Source organism: Martes martes (assembly GCF_963455335.1).
Source record: "Martes martes genome assembly, chromosome: 3".
NCBI classification, from domain to species: domain Eukaryota; kingdom Metazoa; phylum Chordata; class Mammalia; order Carnivora; family Mustelidae; genus Martes; species Martes martes.
In genome coordinates this window covers 102,604,925-102,618,859 of record NC_137890.1, presented here as the reverse complement: position 1 = coordinate 102,618,859, position 13,935 = coordinate 102,604,925, and the positions used below count along the sequence as shown (strand labels likewise).

Sequence of the window (13,935 nt, the reverse complement as noted above, 5' to 3'; positions counted from 1 at the left end):
ACTGTTTGTACTGTTCTTAGAATTGAGAATATGCTAAAGTCCATTAGAAATTAAAAGTTAAGCATGGACACATAATCATGTGGTAAATTCTTTAATGAAGCTGACTATAAGCAAAAACTAGCTTTGCTTCATTCTGTAAAACTTACCAAGTTATTTTATATATGTAAGCTTTTTGTAGCTGAAAAAGAATTAAATGCCTGCTGTTAGAGAAACTGGCAAGAGCATTAATTGTGTTAATTTTCTGAATTTATTAACTAATTTGTTGAATGCCTACTGCATACATAGCCTTGTGCTAGATAACATGTACATAAAAGAAAAATCAACCAGCACTTCTCAAATGTTAATGTGTGCATGAATCACTTGAGGATCTTGTTAAAATGCAGATTCTGACCAGTAGGTCTGAAGGGAGGCTTGAGATTCTGCAGTTCTCACAAGCTCCCAGGTACTGCTGATGCTGCCAATTTGTAGACCATGTTTTGAGTGACAAGGTAATAAACATTGTCCCTTCTCCCAAGATGGAATAAGACATGCATATATATAGCAGTTGCAAGGAATAATCAACTGATTGTCACAGCAAATAATCAGATTGTGCTATACAATCAGCAGCTTGGTGTTAATTATGTAGTATAGATAGTGTAAAAAGAGGGAGAAGATGGAATTTGCTAGTTACCATAAACGCAAACTGAAGTGGGTTTAAGAACAGAGTAGGAGATACAGACTACAAAAAAAATGGCACTCTAGTCAGCAGAAGCAGAATAAGTGAAAATCATGGGAGAAGATAAAAGTAAGACTACATAGTGTTAAGAAGAAATGGAAAATAAAGGGTAAGATTAAATATGAAAACATAAAGGCTTTAGATTTTTTTGTCATTTTATATTCTATTACAGTGCCATTTGGGAACCACTGATGATCAGTAGTTAATTAGTTAATTACTGAGCAAGGATGTGTTGTAGGAATCTTGATCTTAAAGTGATGTGAAAGATGGAGCAGAGCTAGAGTCTGGAAGACTGGAAAAGGAGGAAAGTGCAGTAAGGACAGTAAGAGCTGGACAGAGGTAATGGCTGGAATATATATAACGTTACTTCACTGGTACAGATTTCATTTAGCTCGAGTTAAGTTTTAATAAAATTGAGAAGAACTCACTCTATTGAACCTATTTTTAATTATTGAGAAGACACTTCAGGATCTTGCATTCCCTTAGGATTCTTCAAAGCCTTACTTATTAATAAACATTTGTTACAGCTTTCACTGCGTGACTGTAGGAGTTGGTAATGAGCTTGCTGTCCAAGAAAATGCTGAAATATATGGCTTATCAAGTCTTTCAAGAACCCTATAATAAAGAAAATAATACCATTTGAGTACTAGTAAATAAAATTTTGTACTTAAGTCCCAATTTTTCCAAAACTTTAAAACACCATTTACTATTTATTTCTTTTAATAATGTTACAGTATTCAGAGCTGAAGACTCAAATACCCACAGACATCTAACTGAATTTGTTGGTTTGGACATTGAAATGGCTTTTAATTACCATTACCATGAAGTTGTGGAAGAAATTGCTGACACCTTAGTACAAATATTCAAAGGACTCCAAAAAAGGTAAAAACAAATAATATATATCCCTAGATGGATGTAATGTCTAATCAGTTTGGGTTCTTCAAAATAATTCTTGAATAAAACATGTAAACTAAGTTTATATTGAACATACATATATGTACGGGATAGAGGATTCGCCACTTAGATGATCAATAGTTAATTAGTGAAAAAATGAACATCAAAAATAGTACTTCTGGATCCAAGTCAGTTGGGACTTCAGCTAGTTAACCTTATTTTGGTGGGGAAGTTTACCAGATTGTGAACCAACCTAACTATATTTTTTTTCCTTTATATTATATCCTGAATGTCTGAAAGAAATAGAGCCTATGTTACTTTTATAGCAGTTTATTATTAAACTGGTAGTGGTAATAATGTGGTGATAAGAATTTTGCAGAAAATTATTAGACATGTTCAGGATGTTCAGAAAATTGAATTATGTAAAATATTCACATTAGATACAACCTCTAAATTGGCAAATAGTTTCTCCCTTAAAAAGTTGTTTACTTGTGATGATGTTTAACACAGAGAAAATAGGAAGAGAAAATGAAAAATAAGTTAAGTAGGATCAAGAGTCTTTTTTTCCTTTCTCCATACTTGAGTCAGTACTTAAATATTAAGTAAGCTGTAGTAGATTTGTCTAGCACTTTGATAACTGACAGAGGGCTATATTTGAAATTTTTATTTAAAGACCACTGATTTAACTCTTAAATTGTTGATGTATTTGGATATGCTTCATTGATACTTAAAAAGAGTTCAGAAATACTGTGAATCTTATTTACTCCATTGCAAGTCTAATGAGTAATTTCAAGGACACAGAAATTAATCTTTGGTCTTACAAAAATCTTATAGCATAAGGACTGGTATTTTCCAAGCATTCTCTGCATTGCATTGGTACATTGATGACTAGCTAATTGTAGACAGCCTTTTTTTAAACTTTTGTTCTCTGAAACATTTCAGTACCATTTATTTTAAGCAACTTTCATTCAGATAGTCTATAGAACAACTAATGTTTCCTTATAAAATAAAATACCCTTTGAAACTACAGTGAAGGAGCAGAGCTTTTCTCATTTTCTTTTCACATTTATAATTCAAAAAAGTTTCTGAAGCCCATTTATTTTGGGTATTGATATCTACTCTCTATAATATTGGGATATGAAATTTCTAATTCGGTTTTTGTAATAACAGATCAAGCATTAATAGGGCCCTTGGGATTAATCAAATCTTTGTTTACAAATTAGAGATTCAAACACCATCATCACTGGACTTTTTCAAGTAGATTTAAGGTGGCAACCTAGAAATAAAAGCCTTCTTTTTTTTTTTTTTTTTTTTTTTTTTAAGATTTTGTTTATTTGGCAGAGAGATCACAAGTAGGCAGAGAGGCAGGATGGGGGGCAGGAAGCAGACTCCCTGCCGGGCAGAGAGCCTGATGTGGGGCTGGATCCCAGGACCCTGAGATCATGACCTGAGCTGACGGCAGAGGCCTAACCTACTGAGCCACCCAGGTGCCCCCAAAACCTTTTTATATTCTGTAAGTCATTTAGGAATTTTAAGTTTCTCTCAGTTGTAAGTTGGGTTACCTGGCGTGTGTCATGATACCTCTCAAGTTTATCCTTAGTACTTATCTCTCATAGAAGAATAATAGACAAGTGTATTTTAAAATATTGACAGACATGATTAGATTAATATCCAAAGCAAAGAAAGGCAAGTTAGAAATCAGTTATTGGGATCTTCTTAACGCTTCTTACATCAAGATTTGAATAAACCAATGGCTAAACTTTATTGCTCCCATGAAAGTATTAAAGACTAATCAGGAAATGATAATGTTTTAATTTCTACTGTTTTCATGGAATATAAACATACCTTTTCAATTCTGTTAATTAAGTAAAATTTCAAGACACATACAAAATAGAGACTAGCCTAATGAACCCCAGGTACTCATCACCCACTTTCAACCATTGTTAACACATGGCCAATTTTGTTTACACATTTCTCCCACCCCCTGTTATTTTGAAGCAAATCCCAGCTATCATTTCATCCATAAGTGGCAAAAATAATAATTTTTAAATCTTACTAAAAAAAAATCTTCCACAATTGAGTACAGTAAACATGTGTCTTGTGCCTGCTGTTTGAAGGCTGGACACTGTACTATAGTGGTTATTAAAATGGGAGATTGGCACTCACAGACTTAGAGTATAATGGGAATGGGGGAAGAGAAAACATATTCATTAATTTGGTCTACATTGAGGATAACAAGTGTTAGATTAAAAAGTTCTTTTTAATACTTCTTCAAATGGGTATTTTATATTACTAACAGTGTTAGCTGATAGGAGTTACAAAGTTTTTAATACTTTAATACCACTATGGTGACAAAACAAGAGGAGACTAAGAAATGTGTTAAATACTTTGAGTATTTAAATTTCATTTCTAATGTAAATAATTTCTTGATAACACGTTTTCCTAGTGCATACACTGATTCAAAGAATGATTTTATGTGACATGGATATGTACTCAAAACCTACCAGATATTTTTTCTTAGCTGTTTCTACTACTACGGAAGAGCCTGAAAGTCTCTAAGGGGATTTTTGTATTGAGGCTGATTTTACACAAAACAACTCTCTCTAAAAGCATTTCCTTTTAGGGGCGCCTGGGTTGCTCAGTTGGTTAAGCATCCAGCTCTTGATTTTGGGTCAGGCCATGATCTCAGGGTTGTGAGGTTGAGCCCTGCATCGGGCTCGGCAGTGAGCACGGAGCTTGCTTGAGATCCTGCTTCTCTCTTTCCCTCTGCTCCTCCTCCCTCTAAAAAGTTAACTAAATATTAAATAAAATAAAAGCATTTCCTTTTGAGTTACTTCTGAATTTCAAAATTGTTATCAGGGGAACACATAGAACTAATAGAATGTAAAGTGGACTCTTGGGTCCATGTCAGCCCCATTAGAGAATGGGTTCCCCAGACAGCTAGGAGGGTCTGTGGGGCTGAGTGGCTCAGCTGAAAAAGGCACTTGGTTGATCACTGAGCTGTTGCCACTCCTGAAGCTACTCAGATTGCCCTTTCCTCATCATTGCACAGGAATACAGTGATTCCTATGAAATGTTAAAAATGTTATTTCTTTGTTTGGAAAAAAAGGATATCAACTTGTAGAAGAATAAAGCTATCTGCTCATTACTTCACTTGTATTAGTAAAATTTTTCTTAAAAATTATGTTTATATATTGCCACAGTGACCTCTTGTGGAGAAAACACGACACTTTTTTTTTTAACTCTATCATTGTACAAATAGGTTTCAAACTGAAATTCAGACAGTGAATAAACAATTCCCATGTGAACCATTCAAATTTTTGGAACCAACTTTAAGACTCGAGTACTGTGAAGCATTGGCTATGCTTAGGGAAGCTGGAATCGAAATGGGAGATGAAGAAGATCTGAGGTTTGACTTTGTGATTTTTTAAACTTTAGTAATTAGGTTTAAGGTATGAATGAATGAGTATATTAATGAATGATGATTTTTTTCCACCCAGATGATAAGCTTCAGTTTTATTAACTTTGGTGTATGATGCTGTTTTGTTTAATGTGTGATCTGAAATAAAATACTATGTTTAATGTGGTTTGCCTGAGCTTTGATAGTTTTGTCTATAAACACCATTTTTTACCCTCTCACACCCCCATATTTGTAACACTCTAAAGAATATATAGGGACTTTGGCCCGTGATTTTTATCATCTAATATGTTACCTCTCTTTCTAAATCAGTGGTGTTTGAGAGGGTAGAAAGCAGTCTTAATCCATTCCCACACAGGATTGGGGCATAAAATTAATGTCTCCAAAGTTATAAAAATATCTGTTCTTTATTTGATATATATAGTATTATGTTATCTAAATTCAGATCATAAAAATAACTTATAATTTTGAATAAACTATGTGGTTTAATAAACTACTATCTACGGTACTTATATTTTTCTCCAAGGTTCTTAAAATATTTAACATTTTAAAATATTTAAGTACTTGGAATAATTTGTATGGAAATAGGGTTGAAAGGAGTGGTTGTCTTTCTTAAGGCTCTTTTTAAGCATATTTTGCTCAAAACCCTTATTTTTGTTTAACAGAAACATACATTTATGGTTTTAAGCATCTCCTTCATTGTTAGATTACATTTTTAAAGCAAACTCTACATTCTATAATTATTTTAAGCTGAGCAGTATTTTCTTAAGTATTTTGGCAGTTGTTCTTACCTAAGATAGAAGCTAAAGTAACAGCCTCCCAGCTATAAAAACACTATTACATTTTAAAGACTTGGAAATACTGATTTTTGTTTTATAAACCTTTGATAAATAGTAACAAAAGGAGAGACCATCTTGAAGTAGAGCTACATAATGGCAAAAATAGCCTTTTTGCTATAGTGAACTTTATATATAATTGTAGGAAATTATATCATCAGTGTTATTTCTGAATCTATGAATTGCTACATCTGTTTATTATTTTATTTAAATGTTTTTGAGCAGTACGTACTAAATGTTGTCACTGTACTTGCCTTTTATAAAAGGAGGATAGACAACAATGTATTGGCCAAATTTTTATCCTTTGAGAACCTCAAATGAGAGGGGCCTTATTCATTTAAAACTTCTTAAGTTGCTATTTGATCTTCAAACACCTAATTTCATGAGGGTTTTTGTTTTTATTTTTCAGTACACCGAATGAAAAACTGTTGGGTCGTTTGGTAAAGGAAAAGGTAGGACTCTTGTGCATGCTGGATTTCTTTTTCTAAATCTGAAACATATTCTGGTACCAAAGAACAGTTGCAGTAGGAACAGTCTTCCAGAATGGTAAGATCCCAGAATAAAAAACCGCAGGGAAGACTCTTTTTTTTTAAATTCTTGGAAAAATAAAAAATATTCAGACAGGCTTTTCTCAGTTTGATTAGCTCAGTATCTTTTTTTTGCACTGAGTTGTACTGAAGTCCCTCTAGAAGTGATACCTGGCGGTGCCTGGGTAGTTTAGTCCTTAGGCATCTGCCTTTGGCTCTGGTCTTCTTCCCAGGGTCCTGGGATCCAGCCCGACATCGGGCTCCCTGCTCAGAGGTGAGACTGTTTCTGCTTTCCCACTCCGCTTGCTTGTGTTCCCTCTTTCGCTGTCTCTCTATCAAAAATAAATAAAATCTTTTAAAAACATAAATAAATAAAAAATAAAAGTGGTATCTGTATCAGACTGTTAGATTAGTCAGAAACAATCTCAAGATGATTTGAAATTATTTAGAAATGGCCTTCCCTGAGTACCCCCTGATAACTTATGGGACTTGAAGGTGAATGAGTTTCTATTTGCCCTCTTTTTTGAAAGCTGCTTTCCTGTCTCATTTTCTAAAATTCCAAAGAATATAAAAGTTGAATTTAGTGTGGTCTTCCAGGAATTTAAGAGACATGTGTAAATGAAAACGGTCCTTGAGCTCCTCCTGCTGGCTGCACTTAAAATTGACTGGGGAGCTAATGTATTTCTGAAACTGCAGTGTGGAGTTTATACCTTTAAAATGCTGTTTCAGGGGCACCTGGGTGGCTCAGTGGGTTAAGCCTCTGCCTTCGGCTCAGGTCGTGATCTCGGGGTCCTGGGATCGAGCCCCACATCGGGCTCTCTGCTCTGCGGGGAGCCTGCTTCCTCCTCTCTCTCTCTGCCTGCCTCTCTGCCTACTCATGATCTCTGTCTATCAAGTGAATAAATAATAAAAATCTTTTTTAAAAAAATGCTGTTTCAGCAGAGCAGAGTCCAGTTTGTCATCTCTGTTGGCATTCCCTCTATGCTTGAGTTTTAGCAAAAATGCTTGACATCAAAACAGCTGAAATTTGATTGATTTCTTTGTAATTAAATCAGGGTCATATAGTAACTATTCTTTGTAAAAAAATGTCATAATTTCATGTAAATGTTATTTATCTCAGTTACAGTTCTCATATGAAGAAAACTACCAAATTTCTTTTAGATGTCTGCATGAAAATTTAAGTTAGTGGGAAAATAATCAAGGTTTTGGGAAAGATGAATATTGGAAAAGATGTCAGTTTTTCCTAAAATAATTTATGGATCTAATGTAGTTTTTGTGAAACCCAAGGAGATTTAGGATAATGTAACAGAAAGTTAACAAATTGCATCTCAAAGAGTAAATGAATTAGATTAACAAAGAAAAGAAACGAAATTCAAAGTCTATTGCAGCATAGTTTTCAGTTGGGAAGAAATTGGAAAGAGATTACGTGTCCAGAATAAAAAGAAGAAAACGAATATTTGAAGTATGACTGAATTGTCAATAGCTCCCACAGTTTAAGTATAAGAGAAATTTATAACGTGATGGCAAAATACTATAGGATACAGATGTTACTTGAAAGAAGCATAGTACTTATTGTATATACCATGTAATTATAGTAATTTTGAAGAACAAAACTATTTTTTAAAGGACAGTTAATTGTCAAAATGTTAGCTTTCTTTTAACTTTTGTTAAAATTTTTTAAAATTTAATCTTTTTTTATAGTATGATACAGACTTTTATATTCTTGATAAATATCCATTGGCTGTAAGACCTTTCTATACCATGCCTGACCCAAGAAATCCTGTAAGTAAATTTATTTTAAGTATTTTGTTTTGGGGAAGAAGGAAAACTTTATTGTGACTATGTTAGATTGTACCATGGGAATGGTTTTCATCAGTTACTTGCCATTTTAATGGGCCATCATTGTATGTATTACTACTAGTTTCTGTCAATTTAGGTAAAAATGATACTGTGACATGTGAGTGTTCTAAAAAACTAGTGTCAAAACCTACATTAAAAATCATTTTCAAGGGTCATTTTTTGAAGATTTATGAAGAAGAAATGCCATATAAATAATAAATACAGACTTTAACACGTCATATTATCATTGACTTTGAACTAAGAAACAACATTCTGTCCTGGGAGTTCATCTAATTTGTGTTTTGTGGCCTTTTACTGTTCTTCCATTACAGTGGTTCCCAAACTTAAGTGTGCATCAGAATCACTTGGGAGGCTTTTTAAAACACAGATGACTGGGCCCCATTATCAGACTTTCTGATTAGCTGGTCTTGGGGGAGCTTGATAATTTATATTTCTAATAAGTTCTGGGTAATACTGAGGCTACTGATCCAGGAATCATACTTTGAGAACCATTGGTTTATCCAAAGATAGGGAAAATAAACTTTAAAATCTGATACGAGAATAGGTTAAGCTATGGTAAATTGATGTTCTATTTACTTTTGTTTAAAAAAAATTTTTTTTAATTAAAAAGACTAACACCTGTTGATAATTTGAGGTTCCAGAAATGACCCAAAATCATATCACACCTAAAAACATTTTAGATGATAAAGTGAAATGAGAATCAACACTACTTCTTGCAAGTTTAGATATGGTACTCTGATTTGTTATCGGAAGGTGTAGGAGAAGGGGAGCATAAAATATGATAGAGGGAAGAAGAAGTTATTATTGAGCTCTCACTAGTTTAACCTTGTTTTAGAGAAACAATTGTGTTCATTGGAGCAGATTGCATCATTAATTGTAGGGTAAATGGACTTGTTCTTTGTGCAGAAGAGATTTTTTTTTTTCTCATATGAGTAATGGAAATAGAATGACAGTCACTTCAAGAGTGGTCTTTTCTTGTGTGTTTGTTTTTTCTTGAAGAAACAGTCCAACTCTTATGATATGTTCATGAGAGGAGAAGAAATACTATCAGGAGCTCAAAGAATACATGATCCTCAGCTGCTAACAGAACGAGCCTTACATCATGGAATTGGTAAATAAAAACACATTTGGGAGAGTAATGTATGTTGTGAAAACAAATAAAAACATATTTGGGAAAATAATGTATATTGTGAAAGTAATGTATATTGTTGTGAAAGCAATTTTAAACCTTTTAAAGACTTCTCAGAAACATCATTTGTTTTAATCTTTATAAGTTACTGAGTAAGATGATACATTGTGTTTGGTTTTTTAGTTTGTTTTTGTTTTTTCTAGATTTGGAGAAAATTAAGGCATACATTGATTCCTTCCGCTTTGGAGCCCCTCCCCATGCCGGCGGAGGCATTGGTAATATTATTTTAATATTATGACAATATATTTCCAACACAGATTTCATTTGGCAAAGTGTTCATTCAGTTCTAACTAAATTTCTTCATTAGACTCCAAAAACTAAGTTTTGTATATTGTTACTGCTTAGAAATAAGTCCATGCTAAATATAGTACAAATTTGAATTATAACAAATTTTTAGTGAGTTGTAGCTAAATGAAAATTTGATTTCGAAGGACCAAAATGAAGAGCTAATTTGTGTGTTCTAAAATATTATAATACATTTCTAGCCATTTTTCCCCTAAAGAGTTTAGAAGCAAAATATCTTATAAATTAACTATCCTATTTTCTCTCTGCATCCATGAGTTCATTCTGATTAGCCCAAATTAAAGCTCTCCCTCAGGTTAGCTCAGATTGCTGCTAAATTTTTTGTTGTAGTGTAACATTTCATTGACTTTCAGGACCACTTCTAGAGTATATATGTAAGATACCACTCTGTGATTGAAAAAGGGTAAGGAGTGCCTTGCTGGCTCAGTCAGTGCAGCATGCAGCTCTTGACCTCGGGTTGTGAGTTCGAGCCCCATAATAGGTATAGAGATTACTTAAAAAAATAAATCTTTTAAAAAATAAATAAATAAAAGGGTAAATGTTTAGCTCAATTTCTATCAGAGACTCTTAAAAGAATTCTGGAGGTGCCTGGGTGGCTCATTGGGTTAAGCCTTTGCCTTTGGTTCAGGTCATGATCTCAGGGTCTTGGGATCGAGCCCTGTGTTGGGCTCTCTGCTCAGCAGGGAGCCTGCATCCCCCTCTCTCTCTGCCTGCTGCTCTGCCTACTTGTAACCTCTGTCTGTCAAATAAAATATTTTTTTAAAAAATAAAATTAAAATTTAAAAAAACGAATTCTGAATTTATAGTTTTAAAATATTTGTCTGTTGTTTGAGGGGGAAGTTGGTGAATAGTTAATAAACTTTAAAATTTATCAAATTAAACTATGGAAGAGTATGTATTTACCTCTCTTTAGGAAACTATTGTTTCTAGTTTTTTTTTTAAACTTTGCAAAAATAATCTTTGCATATGCAAAAATATACACTTTTAAAATAAATTGTTACACAAATTATAGCATACTCTATAAATCATTCAGTACCTTGCGTTTGTCACTTACTATGTTTTTTATCTTGTTCCTTATCAATTATTGAAGACTTTTTCAGTTTGTTTTTTTTTAAAGATTTTTTTATTTATTTATTTGACAGATAGAGATCACAAGTAGGCAGAGAGAGAGAGAGGAGGAAGCAGGCCCCCTGCTGAGCAGAGAGCCCGATGCGGGGCTCCATCCCAGGACCCTGAGATCATGACCTGAGCTGAAGGCAGAGGCTTTAACCCACTGAGCCACCCAGGCGCCCCCAGTTTGTTTGTTTTTTTAACACTACATAGAATCGATCCATTGAACTGGTGTACCATAATCTTGTTAACCAGCTTACTGATGGACATGTGGATTGATACCAGCCTTTTGTTATTACAAACAGTGCTACTTTGGATATATAGTTTATAATTTTTAATGGGAGAGTCACAACTATTTTCTCTTAAAGTATTCGATAATGTACATTTTATATATTTTGTAAATTTTTGTGATTGACAGTGTAAATTTTAATCATACTTGTGAAGGACATTTGAATGGTTATCAAATACCACTCGTTTTTTGGTAATTAATGATTGAAGAGAAGATGGGATATGGTCTTTTTATTTTAAGATTAATATTAGGTTACTGTAATACAAGGTTCAAATATCTGCAGTTTTTTTTGGTAAGGAATAGCAATAAAATGTTAATTTTTGTTTTAGAAGTTAAATACATTCCTTTAAAATTCAGTCATTGCTATATAAAAATATTCTTTGACCTTGCCTTTTTTCTATAATACATGTCTTATACAACTTGGGTAAAAGAGATAAATTGCACACACAAAGTTTCATTTGCTAGTTCTGCTCTGTCTCTTAAGTGACACTTGGTCTTAATTCTTGCCAGTAATACAATATTTAAGTCACATGTCAAACTCAGTCTCTTTTCCACATTTACAATAATGTGTCCTAGAGTCTTTTATACTAGGAACCACCATGTTACATATCTATTGAATTACAGTAAATTTCTGGTATTTCTATTAGTAAACTTCCTTGAACAGGTTTATGGTTCTCATATTAATGGCCTAGACTACATAATTAAGATTCTGGCCCTATTTGAAGATATATAGGTGCATAGATAGATAGATAGATAGATAGATATAGATATTTTTTTTTTCCCCTTAAGAGAGAGCTTGAGGGGAGGGAGAGAGGAAGAGAGAAAATCTTAAGCAGGCTCCATGCCCAGCACCTGAGCCAGATGTGAGGTTTGATTTCACAACCCTGAGATCACAATCTGAGCTGACATCAAAAGTTGGACACTTAACCTACTGAGCCACCCAGACACCCCACATAAAGCTTATAAATTTTTTTTTAAGATTTTATTTATTTATTTGACAGACAGAGATCACAAGTAGGCAGAGACAGGCAGAGAGAGAGAGAGGGAGGCAGGCTCCCTGCTAAGCAGAGAGCCTGATGCGGGGCTCAATGCCAGGACCCTGGGATCATGACCTGAGCCAAAGGCAGAGGCTTTATTTAACCCACTGAGCCACCCAGGCGCCCCGTCCCACATATAGACTTATAAAATGGCTTTTTTGTGTTTGTTTAAATCATAAGTTTGGGACATTTACAAGATTTTTGTAGTTCACAGAATCCAGACAACCTAAGGATACCTCACTTAGTCCTTTCCACATACAGCATCATTTCTATTTTTGTTTCTGAATCAGATCCAAAACAGTCTATTTTATTTTATTTTTATTTTATTTTATTTATGTTATCTTATCTTATAGGGAGAGTCTACATAGGTGTACAAGGGTGGGATGGGGGAGCAAAGGGAGAGGGAGAAAAATCCTAAGCAGGCTCCATGCCCAGCCCAGAGCCTGATGCAGAGTTGGATCCTACAACCCTGAGATCATGACCTGAGCAGAAATCAAGAATCAGATGCTCAACGAACTAAGCCACCGAGGTGTTCCAAAACAGTTTGTCTTAAACTCAAAATAATGAAAGTATTTTATTGATCAGTGATACTTTGTTGGTAATTTCAATAAGTAAGACCCTGAAAGGTTTTCAGAAAAGGAATTAATGATTATTTTGTTTCCCCCAGGGTTGGAACGAGTGACAATGCTTTTTTTGGGACTGCACAATGTTCGTCAGACCTCAATGTTCCCCCGTGATCCCAAACGACTCACTCCTTAAAAAAAGCCGTGCTTTTTTTATTCTTTCCAGTAACCTGCTATTGATCAGGCTGTCCCTGATTTTAAGTAGCTACTTGAAATATGCAGTGGAGTAAATGTCTTAAACAAAGTGCCACAATTACTTTGGATTAATTCACTATAGGTTACTTTAAAAGAGAAGATTTTTATAACTTTGGACATGCTTCAGTAGGAAATGGTTGAACATTTTAATTAAAAATTCATATGGTTATGTTAAAAATTCATATTGTATTACTACAATAAATGTTAACAATTTTAAACAGTTCAGATTGTGTAAGGTTTTTTCTTTTCTATATTATAGTGGCTATGATATTAATGTCTTAAATCTTGAATATTTGAGCTTATTTTTTTAAATTCTGACATTGAAATAAAGACAATTTTAGGGAAGTATCTGAGATTTTAATGTGTAATTGGCGTATCATGGAAAATTAGGCAGAAAGTATCAGTTCTTTAGATTTGTGCCCAGAAATCATGTAAAGCAGGTGGGAGTACTGGTTAGAAGATATTCAATGTAATGCTATATTAAATTGTTAAATTCTAACTTGAATTTCAATAAAATTTTAAAGCTAGTCATCATTGTCTTTGTATAACTTCATTGCAGTCTGATTTTGTAACTGGTTTTTGGCATTTATAATTTGGGAAAAGAAAAAGTACACAACTAGTTTATGTAAATACCTAAAAACAAATGAAAGCTGATATAGTCATAATATGTATTCATATCAAGCTATAAGTTCAAATGGATATAAGAGGATAGAATTCTTAAAGCTGAAAGCTTGGGTTGCTTAACAGTTTATTTCACATAGATTTAAAAATATTGCAGAATTTTGTTTGATTTTTAACTAGTACTAATACTTAGTGAATGTCACTAAAATGCACTCTCATTTTCTCTACCAAAAAGAAACTTTTGTGTGAGAATTACACTCAGGAACACTTTCCCTCTATACTTGATGCTACGGTTAATTTTATATCTTGCCTTCATAT

At 33.6% G+C, this 13,935-nt stretch overlaps 1 protein-coding gene across 3 annotated transcripts in view; it reads left to right on the top strand.

The window, feature by feature from the left end:
- The window catches only part of DARS1 (aspartyl-tRNA synthetase 1), a 67,835-nt gene extending 54,296 nt beyond the window's left edge, over window positions 1-13,539 (top strand). For all 3 annotated transcript variants that reach the window (XM_080799798.1, XM_080799800.1, XM_080799799.1), the window contains exons 10-16: window positions 1,450-1,597; window positions 4,872-5,018; window positions 6,273-6,315; window positions 8,092-8,172; window positions 9,250-9,361; window positions 9,583-9,654; window positions 12,846-13,539. In XM_080799798.1, coding sequence (XP_080655924.1) covers window positions 1,450-1,597; window positions 4,872-5,018; window positions 6,273-6,315; window positions 8,092-8,172; window positions 9,250-9,361; window positions 9,583-9,654; window positions 12,846-12,937 — 695 coding nt within the window. In that variant the 3' untranslated portion in view covers window positions 12,938-13,539. The remainder of the gene's footprint in view (window positions 1-1,449; window positions 1,598-4,871; window positions 5,019-6,272; window positions 6,316-8,091; window positions 8,173-9,249; window positions 9,362-9,582; window positions 9,655-12,845) is intronic.
- Window positions 13,540-13,935: the final 396 nt, after the last annotated feature.